Genomic DNA, 20,422 nt, shown 5'->3' with positions numbered 1-20,422 from the left:
TCAATTCCCACCTGTGAGTGAGAACATGCGGTGTTTGGTTTTCTGTCCTTGTGATAGTTTGCTGAGGATGATGGTTTCCAGCTTCATCCATGTCCCTGCAAAGGACATGAACTCATCCTTTTTTATGGCTAAAGCAATACTCTTAACAAATGCTTCCAGGTTATAGAAAAAAAGAGAAAATCTCCCCAAGATAGCCTTGAGACCAAAACTTTTTCAAGTACATAGATATAAATAAAAACATGGTCAAATATACTTGCGAACATGGATGAAGAAAAAAATCTTACCCTAGATATAATATATGCACTGATATTTTTATAAGGGGCAATATACAATGATCAGCATGGATTTGTTTCGGAAATAAAGCCTAGTTTAACATTTGACAAAAATAAAACTAATCTATTTTGTAAAATGTTATATAAAGAAAACATATATCATTTCAAATAATAAAAAAAGTTACAATTGATAAAATCTATTAGAAAAAAGTAATATTATAAAACTGCCTCAATACAAGAAAGATATGATGAAAAAAACACCAAACTTTGTAAATATGAATAATATGTTGAATTATTTTTTGCCAAAACCAGAAAACGATACATATGATACATGCAAAATTTGATTGTACCTTCTATTCAACTACGGATATAAAGCACTAACCAGAGAAAATAAATGAAGAAAAAATAAGTTGTGGCACCTGGATAGAAAAAATAAAAGTGTGACCATTTGCAGATAAAATTGCTCTTTATATAGAACACACAGAAAAAATCTATAGTTGAAATGATAGATTTAAATATGTAAAATAAGTGAAATAACTAGTTATAAAATCAAAATGCAGACATCAATTGTATTTCTATTTACAGTAACAAAAATTATTAAAGGGAATATTAAAATCAGCCTGCCATTTACAAAGGCATGAATGTAAAATATCTGCATTTCTGTATGATTCAATCCCCCAAAATACATAATATGATAGAGAGAAATTAAAGAGAACTCAGTACATTGAACCCAGTACATTGAAGGACACTATATGATATTGATTGGAAATGTCAAGAAGCTAATCTTTTAAAATTACTTTAGAGATTAAATGCAGACTCAAGCAATCCCAGGACAGTATATTTTTTTTGGACAGCTTTATTGAGGTATCGTATACATAGCATAAATTTCATCCACTTAAAATAATTAAAAATCAGTGATTTTTAGTATATTCACAGAGTTACAACCATCACCGCTACTGAAATTAGGAAGTTTTCATCACTGACACAAAGAAACATTCTAGCAATTAGTGGACACCTCCTATTTCAACCTCCCTTAGGCATTGGCAATGCTATTTTATTTTCTGTCTCCATGGTTTTGCTTGTTCTTGATACTTCATATAAACTGACCCACATAGCATGCAACTTTTAGGAAGGCTGAATGCCACAAACATCATGTAAAGCAAAATGAGCCCGACTTAAATGCCAGGATATCTGTAGTTTTTAAATTGTGTGTATTATATTTCGATAATTTATTTAGAATTTTCTTATTAGAGCAAATTATGCAATTCACTTTAAGACTTATGCAATCATAATATCATTTCTATTTTAACAAATATAAAATTTATCTGATGAACTGCAAACTCAAATGCTTTAATTCTAAAGCTTATGCTTACAATGATATATTTTTGAAGATCCACACTGGTCTGATACAAGTCCACGTACAGATAGCATTGCACAGTTACGTTCAGCATGATCTGAGTCTTTCATCCTGTAATGGACACAAATCCATACTTCTGTTACATTTTATGCAAACAACCCATGAGACAAAAGCATTTTCCATGTACTGTAAGAAAATAATTTTATGAAAAAGGGTAATTAAATTTTTCATAATATTAGTAAGAGTCATTATTCCGAATACTCAATACAGTATTGAGTATTCAATACTTCGTCCATGGGGGATATGTTTCAAGAACCCAGTGGATGCCTGAAATGGGAGATAGTACAGAACCCATAGAGAGACTATGTTTTCTCTACACATTCATAACTATGATAAAGTTTAATTTCTAAATTAGACACAATAAGAGATTGACAACAACAACTACTAATAAAAAATTATAAGCAATATGCCAACAGCACTACTATTGTGCTTTGAGGATATTCTTAAGTAAAAAAGTAAGCGTGGCTTTTTAATGAAAACAAGCACTGCAATTCCCTGATAGTCCAGCTCAAGCTTGTCTAACTCGCTGCCCATGGGCCGCATGTGACCCAGGCTTTGAATGCAGCCCAACACAAATACGTAAACTTTCTTAAAACATTCCGATATTTTTTTTTTTTTTTTTTTTGCTCATAAGCTATCGTTAGTGTTAGTGTATTTTATGTGTGGCCCAAGACTATTCTTTTTCCAGTGTGGCCCACAGAAGCCAAAGATTGGACACCCCTGGGCCATCTGATAACCAAGAAGGTTACTAGTTGACCAATGAGCGATTGACATATATGGACTACTATGGTCTATTGTAAAATATTTATGTCAATATTTCACTAACTTTCCACGTCTTTCTTCATGTCTATGATTCCACATAGATTTATTCATATTATTCTTCTGAATTTATCCTTTATATATATATATATTGCTATGTAGCGCCATACAAAACAACTTACTCATGTTTGAGAGCCAAACCATTTATTGTCACCCATGGATGATGACTGCTGTTACGAAACACACCAATCCATGAGAAAGGTGAAATGATGGCCAGAAATTTCTAAAAGAAAAGAAAGAATTTTCACTTAAATAATAATTATGAAAACATTATAAATATATTAAAATTGAAAACCACTATTTGCAGTACCAAAAACTTTCATAAATGTTTATAATTTTGATATAAATGAACTCTTCAGCGTTTGTACTTAGAACTTTTATTCTTCTCATGTTAATAAAGAAATTTTAATTCTTGCATTATAATAGTTACCCCAATTGACTGAATAAACACAGTAAGGATTTAAATAAGTTTCCTGATACTGTGCATTCATTCCTCCAGATACTGTGACTAAATCAATCTATTTTTGTACTATATTTCTCAGAGTTGGAGATTTAGAAGAGAAATGAGAGGTTGTCATTTGGAAATAAATGACATGGAAGCTACAGATTGGGTTTTCTGGGTACCACACCATTCTTTAACTAGATAAGCCCTCACTTTTATCTGATTCGGTTTTGGTGGAATAACAGTGGTCCTGACCAGGTGACGTAGACTCGTCTCTCTCTGCTACTCCCTACTAAAAACAACTATAAACTCTGGGATTAATGAAAGACAAAAGCAATGGAGAACTCTGAAAGTTGGAAAGAGAAAGATGAAATTGTCTGGGACCCTAGCATCAGAGATCAACCAAGTGTTCGAGTGAGCATGTTACGTTCCCCACACGACAGAAGAAGGTGATCTAAGCCTGCTGTTGCCCTGCACCCCACCTGGCAATAGGAGGAGGCCCAGCAAAGCTCACTCCTGTTCTGTATTGAAGGGGAGTCCCCTCCGCAACACCAGGCAAGGCTGGTACCACTGGCAAGGAGGATCTACCAGGAGACTTGCTACCAATACAGCCAGAGGAAGTGCTTCCTTCTCATACCAAGAGACATCAGGGTGGATGTGGGTGAGGAGGATCAGCAAAGGAACCCAATGACTACCAGTGCACCACCCAGGGTCCTCTTTGCCCTGAGGGCATGAGACTCACTTCCCCATTCAGAGACACAGGATTGAATGGATTCTTAGTGTTCTTTGCACATAGTACAGCAGTGAACAGTAACAAATGTCAGATAACTGCAATAATTTGGAGGAATTGCACAAATATCAGATAGGAGTGAAAAACACAGACATGAAATTCACACTGTATGATTCCCTTTATATAAATTCAAAAGCAGGCAGACGTTATTTATAACATTAAAAGTCAAGACAGTGTTTTGGAGAGGAGTCAGGGTAAGTGATGAGGGCATACACAGGGGTGGAACTGCTAGAGCTGGAAACTTTTATTTCATGATGTGACTTGTATCACATGAGTTCATTTACTTTGTGATCAATCTGCACGAGCAGATCACATCATGCCTGATAAAATTAGATAGCAAAATTTATTGTGGATTCAAAGCATTTATAGAAGCATGGTTTTCCATGAAAAGCAAAAACTGAAAACAATCAAAAGTACATTAGCAGTATATGAATTTTAAAACATTATTAAGTCAATCAATTAAATATTACATAAACTTGAAAACATATAAGCTAAATATATATACCCACACATATGGATGATTTCTGCAAATACATTATCGACCGAAATAAGCTTTTCATAAAGTGTTTAAAACATTTACATCTTACCATTTCTTCTTCATTTTCTATAGAAAGCAGACCGGAGTTCTTCGAAGCACAGGCCAGCAAACTCTCTTCCCAAGTTCTTTTTTCCTTACCAATGTAATAACAACTGTTGGAATATGTAATCCACTCCCCAGGACAATGGCCACAATGACGTGCTAAATAAAGATACGAATTACTATCTAGACCAATATGAATTTTTAAAAATGAAAATTATTTTACATATTTGCAAAGGTATAAACCTATATGTATGCAACATATCTATGCATCTTCACAGGCTGGTAAATACGTAGTTTTAAAATACCCAGTCGCTTATATACAGGTGTGCAATAAAGGGTCAGCCTCTCATCTCCTAATTGTGTTCCCATATAAAGCAAACCAGCAAACAAAAATCCACTCTATACATGTCTTGAAAATCAATGAACAAACTAATCTGATTTTTAAGGAACAATAAATAACTTGTATCTTATCATATTATAGCAGTAAGAATTTGAACATAACAGATAGAAAGCATAGTGATTTTACTTATAGTTGATGACAAGGGAATGCCTTAATCTTTATTTATGAACATTTATTGCCAAATTTTATAATTTTTCACCCAAAATTTTATTTTTGTACAGCCTAAGACCAAGAAAAAGTAAACTGTACAATATTAAAACTTTAAAAATTATTATATACCTTTCTGAGTTCTTGTATTCAGGGAAGAATTGTTGTGCTTCTGTATTAATGTAGCTAGAAAAATTAAAGTAATCTTTGTAAAAAATTAGCATCTACATCAATCATAATAATTTTAAGTTTTTGTTTGATTTTTTTTGTATTAGAGTTAGAATACTATGGAATAAAATTGATTTTAAGAAAAATTTGATAAAGTAATGGTGGTTTTTTGGAAAAGTATTTCACAGATCTAAAGAACCAAATTTTACCATCTCATATAGTTCTTATAATTCTTGATTTAACTACTTTCAAAAATTAACTTCTATTTCTCAGTAAGGTTTTTCAGACTCCTAGAACATATTTTTGAGTTATGAAATCCAAATATATACATACAATTGCATCAGAAGCGAATCCTTTCAACAATTACTCTTTCATTTATTCTTTGACAAATTCAGAATAATCATTCCACATTTAGTCCAAATATATACATTACAATGAGAACTCTATTCCCTGAAAATATGAAATGTTTAGAGGCACATTCAATCATTAACGTGAAAATTCCCCTTGTAATCTTCTAAAATAGACTTACAGGGAATAACAGCTATCGTTACCACAGAGGCCATTAAGACAAGACAGATAATTCCCAGGATCCCAACAAGGAGCTTCTCTGGAGCTGACGGTAAATCTGCAGGGAGAGAAATGGGAACAGCGCAAAAGGAGAGGTGGATACAGTTGTTTAGAAGATTCACAGACAAGAGAACCTGAATGCACAGGAATCATACAGAGAAACTTGGACCCCAAACCCTCATCTCCCATTGTAATCTTTTTCTCAGAATAATATACCATTGCATTTTCAGTAAAAATCATGCTCCATGAATTATTTGACAAAGACTACAAATTTCAACAATGAGTTAAATCAGTCTTCAAATTTTATATTGAAATAGCATATCTCAACTTGGAATTCTGATCTTTGCAAATAGAAAATATGTGAGCAATCCCTTGTCTTTCCCCACATTCCTGTACCCCAAGCTGCACATCCTAGACTGTTATATTGAGGATCTTTTAAATGCTTTACCTTTGCAGTGATAGGTTTTGTCATTCCCTCGAAAATCCTGAGAAGCTTTTTGAAGGTTTAATTCCGCATAGGTTATTTCCTGTTCAGTTGCTAAAATGGAGCTTTTATTGTCTTTAGGTTTTCGTTGCTGCCTCTTTGGGTTTGGGGGCAGATTCAGGTCTGAGTAGATTACTCCTTGGTTATCCATCTCTGCAGTGTGTGATGTCAGGGACCGTACTCTATAATAACAGTAGCTAAGAAGTTAATAAATGGTTTATATACAAGATTCCCTAGTGCAGTTAAAAGGGTGAGGTGGAGAACGAGTATTGGAGCTCATTTTGCGTTAAAGAATCTAAAGTTCTTTCTCTAGTTTTCTTCAAGCCTAAACAAGTTTCTTATGAATATTTGTTTTAAAAAAAGATTTTTGGGCCGGGCATGGTGGCTCACGCCTGTAATCCCAGCACTTTGGGAGGCCGAGGTGTGCCGATCACGAGGTCAGGAGATCGAGACCATCCTGGCTAACACGGTGAAACTCCGTCTCTACTAAAAATAAAAAAATTAGCCGGGCGCGATGTCAGGCGCCTGTAGTCCCAGCTACTCGGGAGGCTGAGGCAGGAGAATCTCTTGAACATGGGCGGCAGAGGTTGCAGTGAGCGGAGATCGTGCCACTGCACTCCAGCCTGGAAGACAGAGTGAGACTCCGACTCAAAAAAAAAAAAAAGAAAAAAAAAGATAAATTTTCTGCATTTGACAAAATATTATTGCTGGGGCAATGAGAAGCAATAAATTACTAAGGAATAAAGAAGTTCAGGAATAAAAATATATTTCTTAAAGTCTGATGCTTCACCTGTGTTAAAAATTAAAATGTTGTATTAGAAAAACTTCTGCACTCATTTTTATGTTAATTTTGAAATCCAGTAATGGTTAAGACTATGTGGTCTGCACATGAGTAACAATAAAGTTGACATATATATATAAATTTCTTGCACTGCATTACTTTTATTTAGTAATTTATACACATTAATGAAAATCAATGGGGTAATTAAATGGTCTTTTCTTAATGGCTGAAATGTTCTAAGAAATTATTAAAAATTATTTATTAAAAATTATAAAAATTTAAATATTTGTATATGACAGAAAATGCTATGTGACACAGCTGACTTATGCATAACCTAAATAGTATTAGGAACACTACATAAATTGTTAATACTTATAGAAGTATTGGTAATTTAATTAGTAATTGGTAATTTATTTCCTGGCTAAATTATGAACCAAAAAATGATAAGTAAAAGTATAGGTAATTCATGTTAAAGCACATTTCATTTAAACTTATAGAATGATTTTATGGTTGTAAAAGTGAGTAAAGGCCACTTTAGTTGTATAAGTACTTGTAAAATTTCAGATAATGTAATTAAATCATTTAGTCAATGGGCTCTGGAGTCAGTGAGATCTAGAATTAATTCTAGCTTTGACACTTATAATGTGTGACCTTTAAAAAGTTATTCTATTTTTCATAACCCAGTTTGTTAGTCTAAAACGGGAATAAGAACATATAAAATGTTGCATGTAAAACATTTACCACTCAACCCCGCACTTAAAGTTCTCAATAAGCATTTGATATTTTAATTATTATTTTAGTCACAATTGTTATGTTACTGTTTCTGATTCATGTCAGTTAAAGCATGGAAAGTAAATCTTCAGATAAATCTCCTATATCCGTGGGCTACATCTTTTTTTTGCAATATTTTGATCAATTTTTAAAAAATATTTTGGTTGTTTTTTATTACCTTTAGCATTTTATGTAATCTACCTCATTCTGATTTTTATTAAAAATAAAAACTGCTTTTATTTAATCTACACGTCTGAGGAATTGTATTTGGCTTTCATCAATTGATTAATTTATTTTAATAATCTTTAATGGCTAAGCTAAATATAAATTATTATTATTCAAAGATACATGATGTACTGATTACAAAATACAAAATTAATTGTTCATTATTGTGATGTTAATAGGTTTCACTTAAATTATGTTGATCAACAAACCCACTAGGTTTCCACAAACAATAATTTGAAAACTTTAAGAAATCCTTCAACATATTTCATATTTTAGGTTTTTACCCTGAGTTATTCAAATGAAGACAGCAATATTCTACTTTGATTTTATTGTATATTAATTATACCTCCTTTGTATCATATTGAGCCCTTGTAGTCACCCACTAAATGAGGTAGGCTAGTAGAGAGTTGGAGAGTAGCAACACATACCTTCTGTCCCCAGAAAGTCACGCATCCTTTAGTGGAGAGGCCAGGTTAGTCTGATAAAAAGGCCTGCTATAGCTGGGTAATAAAAGGTGAAATTTAAAGGCATAAATCCAGGACAAGAACAAACAATGCCTGCCATCTTCACAGACTGCCCTGTGAAGGCTCAGAGTGAGTCGAGTGGAAAAAGTAGATTTCTCATCAACGTGTTACTAAGGTTTGAACAGGAAATTCTACACATGGGCTATTGTGAAATCAGTTTTATCTCATCACACACCTCCAAAATATAGGATACTTGGTCTATTAAAAGTACAAGGTTGACTTTGAAAGTGTGTCATTTAGTTGGTCCATTTTTCAAGTGCCTATGAGAATTTTTTTTTTTCTGTCTTGATCACAAACATTGCCAACCCTCACCTTGTTAAGAGTGCCTTTTAGACTAGGTTGCTAAATCTTAACATTGCATACTTCTTTTCTTTATATTATTTTATTATGCCACTTCCATTATAAAAGAAAACATTCTAAAACTCATAGTAATATTATCAACTGATATCTACTGATTTTTTCCTTAATTATTCTGAAAAATTACTTCAGTAATTACTCAACTGATTGTAGCTGGCACAAAAAGCATCATTGCCAAAGTTATATTATTAACTTCTCTTAGTTCTTAAATTTTTGCTTTTAATTTTTTTAAATAGATTATTTAATCTTCAGATTTCCCTTGATAAAAATAAATGTATCTTGGAAAGGTAAAATATTAATCAATTTTGAAATATATTACCATACCAGAAATTGAAATATTAAATAGCTATGCATTACATTCTTCATTTATTCATTCTCCACCATAACAAATAATCTCAACTTTGATAGAAATATTTAGTTGTAAATGACAAAAACTGAAGTCAAACTGTGTATAGGGAAAAAGTAATTTTAAAATCTTACTAGGAGGAAAGTCAGTAAATTGGCAGAATAAGTGGTCCCCCACACATATGCCCCCACAGCAACAGTAATTTTTCAGCCATCCACAGACAAAAGTTCCTTTGAGGGAGTTTTGGAATTCAAATAGGAGTTTGTAAAATGCCAGCGGAACCCAAGACCTAGGAAGGTTGTTTTGGGGAATAGATTTGCATCCAAGTGGCAGACTTACCAACAGTGATTCCATCTCCAGACCTGAAAAGGGACCCATCCTCCTGTGGACTTGCCTTCAGCCCCATTAGGCCTTGGTCATGCTGCCAAAACCATTTGCCCAGGGGTCCAGGAGGAGACTCACACACTAGTGTCTCAGGAGGTAGGCATATCAACTGTAGTCTCAATGTAGACCCTGAAACAGCCCTCTAACTTGGCTTTAACTAGTGTCAGCCACAACTTGAGATCAGTCCTTCACCCACAGAGACTTCCTGGGAGACATATACATCTGTACCTCTGGGGCATGCTTGCTGGCCTCTGTCCTATAGAAGATACTAAAATGAATCTCCACTCAAACTCCTCTCAACTGTGACCTGGGTTAATCACAGGAAATTGCTGTGAGACTCACTCATCTTTGTCAGCAGTATAGGCTTGCTGACTTCAGTTCCATGGTAAAACAGCCTTGAATCTTGACCTTCACCCTTCTCAGCTGTGGACTGTGAGCAGTCTTGCCACTTCAGGATACAGAGGGATGGCTTGCGCATCCATGTCCCAACTAGGAGACCATTGACCTAGGTTTCACAGCAGATCCTTAAATTGGACAGAAAAGGGAATTCAACCCTTCTCAGCTATGCTAGAAAGCAGTTTGCCCACACAGGGACCTGAAGAGAGACATCATTAGTGACCCTGCAGACACAGACCTTAGTTTTATTTCAGATCTTGAAACAATCCTGGATCAAGCTCCAGCCCAACTCAACTACAGTCTGAGGCAAGTCTGCCTGCCCACAGACCTGCATGAAAACACACTCAACCATGACCCCAGAGACAGACATGAAGACACTGGTTTCAGCTATAGACCCCGAGGAAACCTTGTGACTTAGCACTAAATCCTCTGTGCCACAGGTTGAGGAACCCACTCAGAGACCCATGAGCAGCCTTCCCAGCAAACTAGATAAACTCTTCCCCAACTACACACCTAATAATAGACCCACCATTTACAGACCTTGAAGTGGACCCTCATCCCCTCCCCAGCCCTATACAGTATGATTCTAAAGCCAGTTTGGTCCTCTGAGGCACTAAATAGGATACAAGCCTGCTAGAAGCCCTAGTAAAAGGATCATGAACCAAAGATCCCATTCTGGACCCGTAAGCAACCATATGATCTGGCTTGAACCCCATTCAACCATGATACTGAAGGCAATCTCATCAGCCCAGGACACCAACAGGAGAAGCTTTTAACCTACCGAAACCAGTCTGTAAAGACTGAAAGAGAGTCTGCTCTTTCAAATGCACAGACACCAGTACAAGGATAAACAAATAACAAAGCATCAGACAAATATGACACCACCAAAAGAAACTAATAAAGCTTTAGCAACTGATCCAAATAAATGGAGATCTGTAAGTTTCCTTTAGGATAATTCAAAACAATCATCTTAAAAAATCTCAGTGAGATGCAAAAGAAAAGAGTACTAAAAAATCTAGAACAAAAAATACATGAACAAAATAAAAATTTAATAAAGAAATATAAACCATTAAAAAGAACCAAACAAAAATTCTGGAGCTGAAGAACACAATGAAAGAAATAAATAAGTCAATAGAGAGTTTCAATACTCGACTCAATCACGCAGAAGAATTAGTGAACTCAAAAAAGAGTCTTTTAAAATTAACAAATTAGAGTAAAAAAAGAATAAAAAGTGGCAAAGAAAGCATGAGACTTTTGAGACCCATCAAGAATATGGTATAGAAAGTACAGAAACTTCAGAAGGAGAAGAGAGAGATAAAAGGTCAAAAATATTTTTTCTTTAAAGACATACTGTCTGAAAACCTTCCTCACTTGGGAAGGATATGGAAATCCAGATTTATGAAGCTCAATGAATCATGAGCAAGATCAGCCCAGAAAAGACTATTATGAGGCACAATATAATCAAATTGTCAAAAGTCTAAGATATGAGAATCTCATGGGGGGTTTTATTTTTTAGCTTAATGTGATCCCGTTTGTCCATTTTTGCTTTGGTCTCCTGTGCTTGTGGGGTATTACTCAAAAAATCTTTGGCCAGTCAATTGTCCTTGAGAATTTTTCCGATTTTTTTTCTTTCAACTTTTATTTTTAGATACAGGGAGTACATGTGCTGGTTTGTTACATGGGCATATTATACCAGAATAGTGAGTATAATCCAAAGTAGGTAGTTTTCTGAACCATTCTTCCCTACTCTCCTCTCCCCTCTAGTAGTCTGCAGTGTCTTTTGTTCCCATATTTATGTCTAAGGGTGCTCAGTGTTTAGCTTCCACTTATAAGTGAGAACCTTCAGTAGCTGGTTTTCTGTTCCTGCATTAATTTGCTTAGGATTATGGCCTCCAGCTCTGTCCATGCTGCTGTAGAGGACATGGTTTTATTCTTCTTTATGGCTGAGTACTAGTCCATGGTGTATATATGCCACATTTTCTTTATCCAATCCACCACTGATAAGCACGTAAGTTGATTCCATATCTTTGCTGTTGTGAATAGTGCTGTGATAAAAATGTGAGTGCATGCATCTTTTTGATATAATGATCTATTTTCATTTGGTTATATTCCCAGTAGTGCAATTGAGGGTCAAATGGTAGCTCTGTTTGAAGTATTATGAGAAATCTCCAAACTGCTTTCCACAGCAGTTAGGCTAGTTTACATTCCCACCAATAGTGTATTAGCATTTTCTTTTTTCTGCAGCCTCACCAGCATCTGTTGTTTTTGGACTTTTAAATAGTGGTCATTCTGACTAGTGTGAGATGGTATCTTATTGTGGTTTTGATTTAAATTTCTCTGTTGATTAGTGATGATAAGTGATTTTCAATATGCTTGTTGGATACTTGTATGTCTTCTTTTAAGGAGTGTCTGTTCATGTCCTGTGTCCATTTTTAAATGAGGTTATTGTTTTTCCTTGTTGCTCTGTCTAAATTCCTTATAGATTCTGGGTATTAGACCTTTGTCAGATGCACAGTTTGCAAATAATTTTTCCCATTCTGTAGGTTGTCTGTATATTTCATTAATAGTTTATTTTGTTGTGCAGAAGCTTTTTAGTTTAGGTCTCATTTGTCAATTTTTGTTTTTATTGCCCTTGCTTTTAAGGACATAGCCAAAAAATTGTTTGCCAAGGCTGATGTTGAGAAGAGTATTTCCTAGGTTTTCTTCTAAAATTTTTATAGATTGAGGTATCACATTTAAAATTTTAATTATCTTGAGTTAATTCTTCTATATGGTGAAAGGTAAGGGTCCATTTTAACTTTTCTGCACATGGCTAGCCAGTTATACTAGTGATACAGGAACGAGAAAGAAATTATTTAGGCAGATAGTGAGGGTAAAGGAATTCTCAGCAAGGCTTCCCTTTTAACAAAAAGCAGCCCCAAATAACTTCTTTTCTAACAAAGAGCAGCCTGAAAAATCGAGCAGCAGACATAGATAAGCAGGCTGGAGACTTGCATGCGTGCATGCTGGCAGCTGGGCCAATAGAAAAGGGGCTGACTGGAAGCCAGGCATTTTCAACGTGGAGGCTCCATCTTCCCTTTTCTTTGTCACTAGTAAAGAACCAGGCAACATGGCCAGGTAGACAACCATCTGCATAATAAAAGATTAGAGTTGAGTGGCCAGCTTCTTTAAGTGCTATGCAAATGGCATGCCTAGTCTGACCAATCTTTCATGCCCTATGTAAATCAGACACTGCCCCCTCAAGCTCATCTATAAAACCTTCTACATTTCACTGCAGAAGCAGCAACCCATTTTCTCCAGTACCCATCCCTGGGCAAAGATCTCTTCTCTTTCTTTTGCCCATTAAACTTCCTCTCTTAACCTCACTCTGGTGTGTTCACGTCCTAGTTTTCTGTGGTCATGGGACAACAAACCTCAGATATTACCCCAGACAACAAGGCGATTTCATAGCATCATTTATTGAATAGGGAGTCCATTTATATTCCTTTTTTTCTTGTCTGTCTTTTTGAAAATCAGATGGCTGTAAGTGTGCAGCTTTATTTCTGAGTTTTCTATTCTGTTCCATTAGGATAGATGTCTACTTTGTACCATACCATGCTGTTCTGATTACTGTAGTCTTATTGTAAAATTTGAAGTTGGACAGTGTAATGCCTCCAGCTCTCTTCCTTTTGCTTAAAATTGCTTTAGCTATTCAGGCTCTTTTTTGGTTCCATATGAATTTTAGAATAGTTTTTTTCTAATTCTGTGAAGAATGGCATTGGTAGTTTGATAGGAATTGCACTGAATCTGTAAATTGCCTTAAGCAGTAAGGCCATTTTAACAATATTGATCCTTCCAATACATGAGCTTGGAAAGTTTTTCCATTAATTTGTGTTATCTTTGATTTTTTTCAGTAGAATTTTGTAGTTCTCCTTGTATAGATCTTTCACCTCCTTGGTAGGCTGTATTTATTCCTATGTATTTCATTTTCTTTGTGTCTATCATAAATGGGATTGTGTTTTATATTTTACTCTCAGCCTGGACATTATTAGTGTATAGGAATGCTACTGCTTTTGGTACATTTATTTTATATCCTGAGACCTTACTAAGATCATTTATCACTTCTAGTCGCCTTTTGGCAGTCTTTTTCTCATCTTTTAATTTTAGGTTTAGAATACATGTGAGGGTTTATTACATAGGTAAACTCATGTCGTGGGGGTTTATTTACAAATTATTTCATCACCCAAGTATTAAGCCCAGTACCCAATAGTTATCTTTTCTGCTCCTCTCCCTCCTCCTACTACTCTCCACTCTCAAGTAGACCCCAGTGTCTGTTATTTCCTTCCTTGTGTTCATAAGTTCTCATCATTTAACTTGTACTTATAAGTGAGACCATGCAGTTTTTGGTTTTCTGTTCCTGTTAGTTTTCTGAGGATAATAGCCTTGATCTTCATCCACATTCCCACCAAATATATAATCTTCTTCTTTTTTATGGCTGCATAGTATTCCATGATGTATATGTACCACACTTTCTTCATCCAATCTGTCATTGATGGGCATTTAGGTTGATTCCTTGTCTTTGCTATCATAAATAGTGTTGCAGCGAACATTCACATGCATGTGTCATTAAGGTAAAATGATTTATATTCCTCCGGGTATATACCCAGTAATGGAATGGCTGGGTCGAATGGTAGTTCCTCTTTTAGCTTTTTAAGGAATCACCATACTGCTTTCCACAAGGGTTGAACTAATTTACACTCTCATCAATGGTGTATAAGTGTTCCCTTTTCTCCACAACCTTGCCAGCATCTTTTTTTTTTTTTACTTTTATATAGTCATTTTTACTAGTGTAAAGTGGTATCTCATTGTGGCTTTGATTGCATTTCTTTAATATTTGTGACATTGAGCTTTTCTTCATATGCATGCTGGCTGCATGTATGTCTTCTTTTGGAAAGCATCTGTTCATGTTCTTTGCCCACTTTTTAATGGAGTTTGTTTTTCTCTTGTAAATTTATTTATGTTCCTTATAGATTCTGGATATCAAACCTTTATCAGATGCATAGTTTGCAAATATTTTCTCCCATTCTGTAGGTTGACTGTTGACTCTGTTGATAGTTTCTTGTCCTGTGTAGAAACTCTTAAGTTTAATTAGATCCCACTTGTCAATTTTTGCTTTTGTTGCAATTGCTTTTAGTGTCTTTGTCATGAAATCTTTGCTCATTCCTATGTCCAGGATGGTATTGCCTAGGTTGCCTTTCAGGGTTTTTATGGTTTTCGGTTTTACATTTAAGTCTTTAATCCATTTTGAGTTAACTTTTGTATATAGTGTAGGGAAGGGGTTCAGCTTCATTCTTCTGCATATAGCTAGACAGCTATCCAAGCACTATTTATTGAATAGGGAGTCTTTTCCCCATTTCTTGTTTTTGCCAGATTTTTTTGAAGATCAGATGATCATGAGTGTGCAGCCTTATTTCTGGACTCTCTATTCTGTTCCATCAGTTTATGTGCCTGTTTTTGTGCCAGTGCCATGTTGTTTTGGTTACTATAGCCCTCTATTATAGTTTGAAGTCAGGTAATGTGATGCTTCTAGCTTTGTTCCTTTTGCTTAGGATTGCTTTAGCCACCGAGACTCTTTTTTGGTTCCATATGAATTTTAAAATGTTTTATTTATTTAGTTCTGTGAAGAATATCTTGGTAGTTTGATAGAAATAGCACTGAATTTGTAAATTGCTTTGGGCAGTATGGCCATTTTAACAATAATGATTCTTCCTACCCATGACCATGGGATGTTTTCCCTTTTGTTTGTGTCTTCTCTGATTACTTCGAGCAGTGTTTTGTAATTCTCATTGTAGACATCTTTTATCTCCCTGGTTAGCTTTATTCCTAGGTATTTTATTCATTCTGTGGCGATTGTGAACAGGATTGCCTTTCTGATTTGGGTCTCGGATTGACTGTTTTTGGTGTATAGGAATGTTAGTAATTTTTTTATGTCAATTTTGTATCCTGAAACTTTACTGAAGTTGTTTATCAGCTGAAGGAGGTTTTGGGGTGAGACTATGGGGTTTTCTAGATATAAAATTATGTTGCCAGTAAAGAGAGAGAGTTTGACTTCCTCTCTTCCTATTTGGATGTGCTTTATTTCTTTCCCTTGCCTGATTGCTCTGGCTAGGACTTCTAATACCATGTTCAACAGGAGGGGTGACAGAAGTCATTCTTGCCTTGTGCTGATTTTCAAGGGAAATGCTTTCAGCTTTTGCCCCTTCAGTATGATGTTGACTGTGTGTCTGTCATAGACAGCTCTCATTATTTTGAGGTATGTTCCTTCAATACCTAGTTTGTTAAGAGTTTTAAAATGAAGGGTTTTGAATTTATTGAAAGCCTCTTCTGTATCTATTAAAATAATCATTTGGTTTTTGTCTTTAGTTCTGTTTATATGATGAATCACATTTATTGATTTGCATATGTTGAACCAGCCTTGCATCCTGGAGATGAAGCCTGCTCAATCATGGTGAATTAGCTTTTTGATGTGCTGCTGAATGTTGTTTGCAAGTGTGTCACTGAAGATTTTTGCATTGATGTTCATCAAGGATATTGGCCTGAAGTATTTTTTTTTTTAGACAGAGTCTTGCTCTGTTGCCAGGCTGGAGTGCAGGGCGCCAACTTGGCTCACTGCGACCTCTGCCTCCCAGGTTCAAGCAATTCCCCAGCCTCAGCCTCCTGAGTGACTGGAGCTAGAGGCACACACCACCATGCCCAGTTAATATTTTGTATTTTAAAAGAGACGGGGTTTCACCATGTTGGCCAGGATCCTGACCTCATGATCCACCTGCCTCGGCCTCCCAAAGTGCTGGGATTACAGGCATGAGCCACCATGGCCAGCCTGAAGTTTTCTTTTTTGGTTGTGTCTCTACCAGGTTTGGTATCAAGATGATGCTAGCCTCACAGAATAACTTAGGGAAGAGTCCCCCATCTTCAATTTTTTGGAATAGCTTGTATAGGAATGGTACAAGCTCTTCTTTGTAGAACTGGTAGAATTTCGCTGTGACTCTATCAGGTCATGGGCTTTTATTGGTTGGTAGGCTATTTATTACAGATTCAATTTCAGAGCTTGCTATTGATCTCTTCCTGGTTCAGTCTTGGAAGGGTGTATCTGTCCAGGTGTTTATCCATCTCATCTAGGTTTCCCAGTTTGTGTGCATAGAGGTGTTTGTGGTAGTTTTGGTTGTTGTTTTTATTTCTGGGGGGGTCAGTGGTAACAGTCTATTCATCATTCATAATTGTGTTTATTCAGGTCTTCTCTCTTTATTATTCTAGCAAGTGGTCTATCTATTGTATTTTTTTTTCAAAAAACTCTTGGACACATTGGTGTTTTCAATGGCTTTTGGTGTCTTGATTTCCTTCAGTTCAACTCTGATTTTTGGTCATTTCTTGTCTTCTGCTAGCTTTGGGGCTGGTTTGTTCTTGCTTCTCTAATTCTTTCAGTTGTGATGTTAGGTGGTTAATTTGAGATCTAACTTTTGATGTGTGTATTTAGTGTTATGAATTTCCCTCTTAACGCTGCCTTAGCTGTGTCCCAGAGATTATGCTATGTTGTATCTTTTTTCTCATTATATTCAAATAATGCCTTAATTTCATGATTTACCCAAAAGTCATTCAAGAGCATGTTGTTTAGTTTCCATGTAATTGCATAGTTTTGAGCGATTTTTATAGATTTGACTTCTATTTTTGATTGTGCTATTGTCTGAGAGTGTGCTTGGTATGATTTTCATTCTTTTGCATTTGCTGAGGATGGTTTTATGTTTAATTATGTGGTTGACTTTAGAGTACGTGCCATGTGATGATGGGAAGAATGTATATTCTGTTGTTTTGGGGTGGAGAGTTCTGTTAAGGTCTTTCAGATCCATTTGGTCCATTGTTGAGTTCAGGTCCTGAGTATCTTTGTTAATTTTCTGCCTCAATGATCTAATAGTGTCAGTGAAGTGTTGGAGTCTCCCACTATTATTGTGTGAGAGTCTATGTCTCTTTGTAGGTCTCTAAGAACTTTCTTTATAAGTCTGGATGCTCCTTTGTGGGGTGCCTATATACTTAGGATAGTTAGGTCTTCTTGTCTAATTGAACCTTTACCGTTATGTAATGTCCTTTGTCTTTTTTTGATCGTTGTTAGTTTAAAGTCTGTTTTCTCTGAAATTAGGATTGAAACCCCTGCTTTTTTCTGTTTTTCATTTGCTTGGTAGATTTTCCTCTATCCCTTTATTCTGAGCCTATGAGTGTCATTACATGTGAGATGTGCTGGAGAGGATGTGGAGAAATAGGAATGCTTTTATACCATTGGTGGGAGTGTAAATTAGTTCAACCATTGTGGAAGACAGTGTGGCGATTCCTCAAGGATGTAGAACCAGAAATATCATTTGACCCAGCAATCCCTTTACTGGGTATATACCCAAAGGATTATAAATCATTCTACTATAAAGACACATGCACATGTATGTTTATAGCAGCACTGTTCACAATAGCAAAGACTTGGAACTAACCCAAATGCTCACCAATGATAGACTGGATAAAGAAAATGTGGCACATATACACCATACACCATGGAATACTATGCAGCCATAAAAAAACGATGAGTTCGTGTCCTTTGTAGGGACATGGATGAAGCTGGAAACCATCATTCTCAGCAAAGTAACAAAGGAACAGAAAACCAAACACTGCATGTTCTCACTCATTAAGTGGGAGTTGAACAATGAGAACACATGGACACAGGGAAGCAAACGTCACACAGCGAGGCCTGTCAGGGAGTGGAGGGCTAGGGGAAGGATAGCATTTGGAGAAATACCTAATGTAGATGACAGGTTGATGGGTGCAGCAAACCACCAGGGCACATGTATACCTATGTAACAAATCTGCAAGTTCTGCACATGTATCCCCAGAAGTTAAAGTATAATAATAAAAAAAGCAAGAGACAAACAAAATTACATCAAACTAAAAAAGCTACTGCACTGAAAAAGAAAAAAAAAACAACAGAGTAAAGAGACAATCTAAAAAATTAGGGAAAATATTTTCAAACCATATGTCTGACAAAAGGTTAATATTCAAAATATATAAGGAACTAAACAAATCAATAGAAAAAAATATTAAAAATGGACAAAGAACCTGAAAATATTTTTTTTTTTTTTTTTTTTTTTTTTTTTTTTGAGACGGAGTCTCGCCTGTCCCCAGCTGAGTGCAGTGGCGATCTCGCTCACTGCAAGCTCCCTCCGGTTCACGCCATTCTCCTGCCTCAGCTCTCCGAGTACTGGACTACAGGCCCCCACCACGCCCGCTTATTTTTTATATTTTAGTAGAGACAGGTTCACCGTGTCTCGATCTCCTGACCTCGTGATCCCCGCCTCGCCCCAAAGTGCTGGATACAAGCGTGAGCCACCGCGCCCGGCCCTGAAATATATTTCTTAAAAGAAGATATACAAATGGCCAACAGATATATAAAAACATGCTCAACATCACTAATCATCAGGAAAATGCAAATTACAAACAGGATGACTAATCATTTGACCTCTGTTAGGAAGGCTGTTACAAAAAAAAACAAAAGATGTCAAATGTTCATTAGGATATGAAAAAAAGGGAACCCATGCACATTCTTAGTGGAAATGTAAATTAGTACACTAGTAATGAACAACAGTGTGGAGATTTCTCACAAAATTAAAAAATAAAGCTACCATATGATCCAACAATTCAACTACTGGTTATATTTCCAAAGGGAAGCATATTAATGTATCAACAATCTATCTCCTTGTCCATGTATATTGCAGCATTATTTAAGATAGTCATGAAATGTAATCAAACTAAGCGTTTATCAGTGGATCCATGGATAAAGAAAATGTGGTATGTACACACAAAGGAATATGACTTAGCCTTAAAAGAGAAGGAAACAGTCATCTGTGAAAACATAGATGAATCTAGAGGACATCAAGCTAAGAGAAAAATGCCATCCATATAAAGACATATATTATATGATCTAACATGGATGTATATTCCAAAAACAGTTGAACTCATAGAAATAGCGACAGGAATAGTATTAAATCTATAGATTACTTTGGGCCATATGGCCATTTTAACATTATTGATTCTTCCTACCCATGAACATGGAATTTCTTTTTATTAGCTTGTGTCATCTAGGACTTCTTTAGCAGTCTTTTGTATTTCTCTTCGTAGATATTTTTCACCACCTTGGTTAGATGTATTCCTAGGTATTTTGTGTGTGTGTGTGTCTATTATAAATGGGATTATGTTCTTGATTTGGCTCTCAGCTTGAATATTATCGGTATACAGAAATGCTACTGATTTTTGTATATTTACTTTGTTTCCTGAAAATTTATTAAAGCCACTTATCAGTACAGGGGTTCTTTTGGAGAAGTCTTTAGGGATTTCTGGGTATCAAGTCACATAATCTGCAAAGAGAGGTAGCTTGACTTCTTCTTTTGTTATTTGGATGTGTTTTATTTCTTTCTCTTCCCTGATTGCTCTGGCTAGGACTTCCAGTCCTATGTTGAATAGGAGTGATGAGAGTAGGCATCTT

At 35.6% G+C, this 20,422-nt stretch overlaps 1 protein-coding gene across 3 annotated transcripts; it reads right to left on the bottom strand.

Moving 5' to 3' along the window:
* Positions 1-1,119: 1,119 nt before the first annotated feature.
* Positions 1,120-9,778, bottom strand: LOC100607694 (NKG2-A/NKG2-B type II integral membrane protein). Of its 3 annotated transcripts, XM_003265490.4 has the most exons (8): positions 9,430-9,778; positions 8,292-8,363; positions 6,051-6,268; positions 5,565-5,660; positions 5,000-5,053; positions 4,328-4,479; positions 2,631-2,731; positions 1,120-1,740 (listed from the first exon to the last, which is right to left on the bottom strand). In XM_003265490.4, exons 3-8 carry the CDS (start codon positions 6,235-6,237, stop codon positions 1,629-1,631), a joined length of 702 nt encoding a protein of 233 aa, XP_003265538.2. In that variant the 5' UTR covers positions 6,238-6,268; positions 8,292-8,363; positions 9,430-9,778; the 3' UTR covers positions 1,120-1,628. The 3 variants fall into 3 exon arrangements, with proteins under 3 accessions (XP_003265538.2, XP_004092169.2, XP_030660373.1); XM_004092121.3 differs by lacking the exon at positions 5,000-5,053 and having other exon boundaries at positions 9,430-9,715; XM_030804513.1 differs by lacking the exons at positions 5,000-5,053; positions 9,430-9,778 and having other exon boundaries at positions 8,292-8,472.
* Positions 9,779-20,422: the final 10,644 nt, after the last annotated feature.

This window comes from Nomascus leucogenys, chromosome 23 (assembly GCF_006542625.1).
Source record: "Nomascus leucogenys isolate Asia chromosome 23, Asia_NLE_v1, whole genome shotgun sequence".
Lineage (NCBI taxonomy): Eukaryota > Metazoa > Chordata > Mammalia > Primates > Hylobatidae > Nomascus > Nomascus leucogenys.
The sequence above is the reverse complement of the archived record's forward strand: the minus strand, read 5'-3'. Positions and strand labels throughout refer to the sequence as shown.

Bases quoted from the DNA above. Each gene is read 5' to 3' on its own strand.
- LOC100607694 (XM_003265490.4), bottom strand. From the start codon at position 6,237: ATGGATAACCAAGGAGTAATCTACTCAGACCTGAATCTGCCCCCAAAC. The intron at 5,661-6,050 runs GTAAAGCATTTA...CTCTCCCTGCAG, and splicing joins CAAAACCTATCACTGCAAAG to ATTTACCGTCAGCTCCAGAG. The intron at 1,741-2,630 runs GTAAGTTGTTTT...TGTCCATTACAG, and splicing joins GGTTTGGCTCTCAAACATGA to GATGAAAGACTCAGATCATG.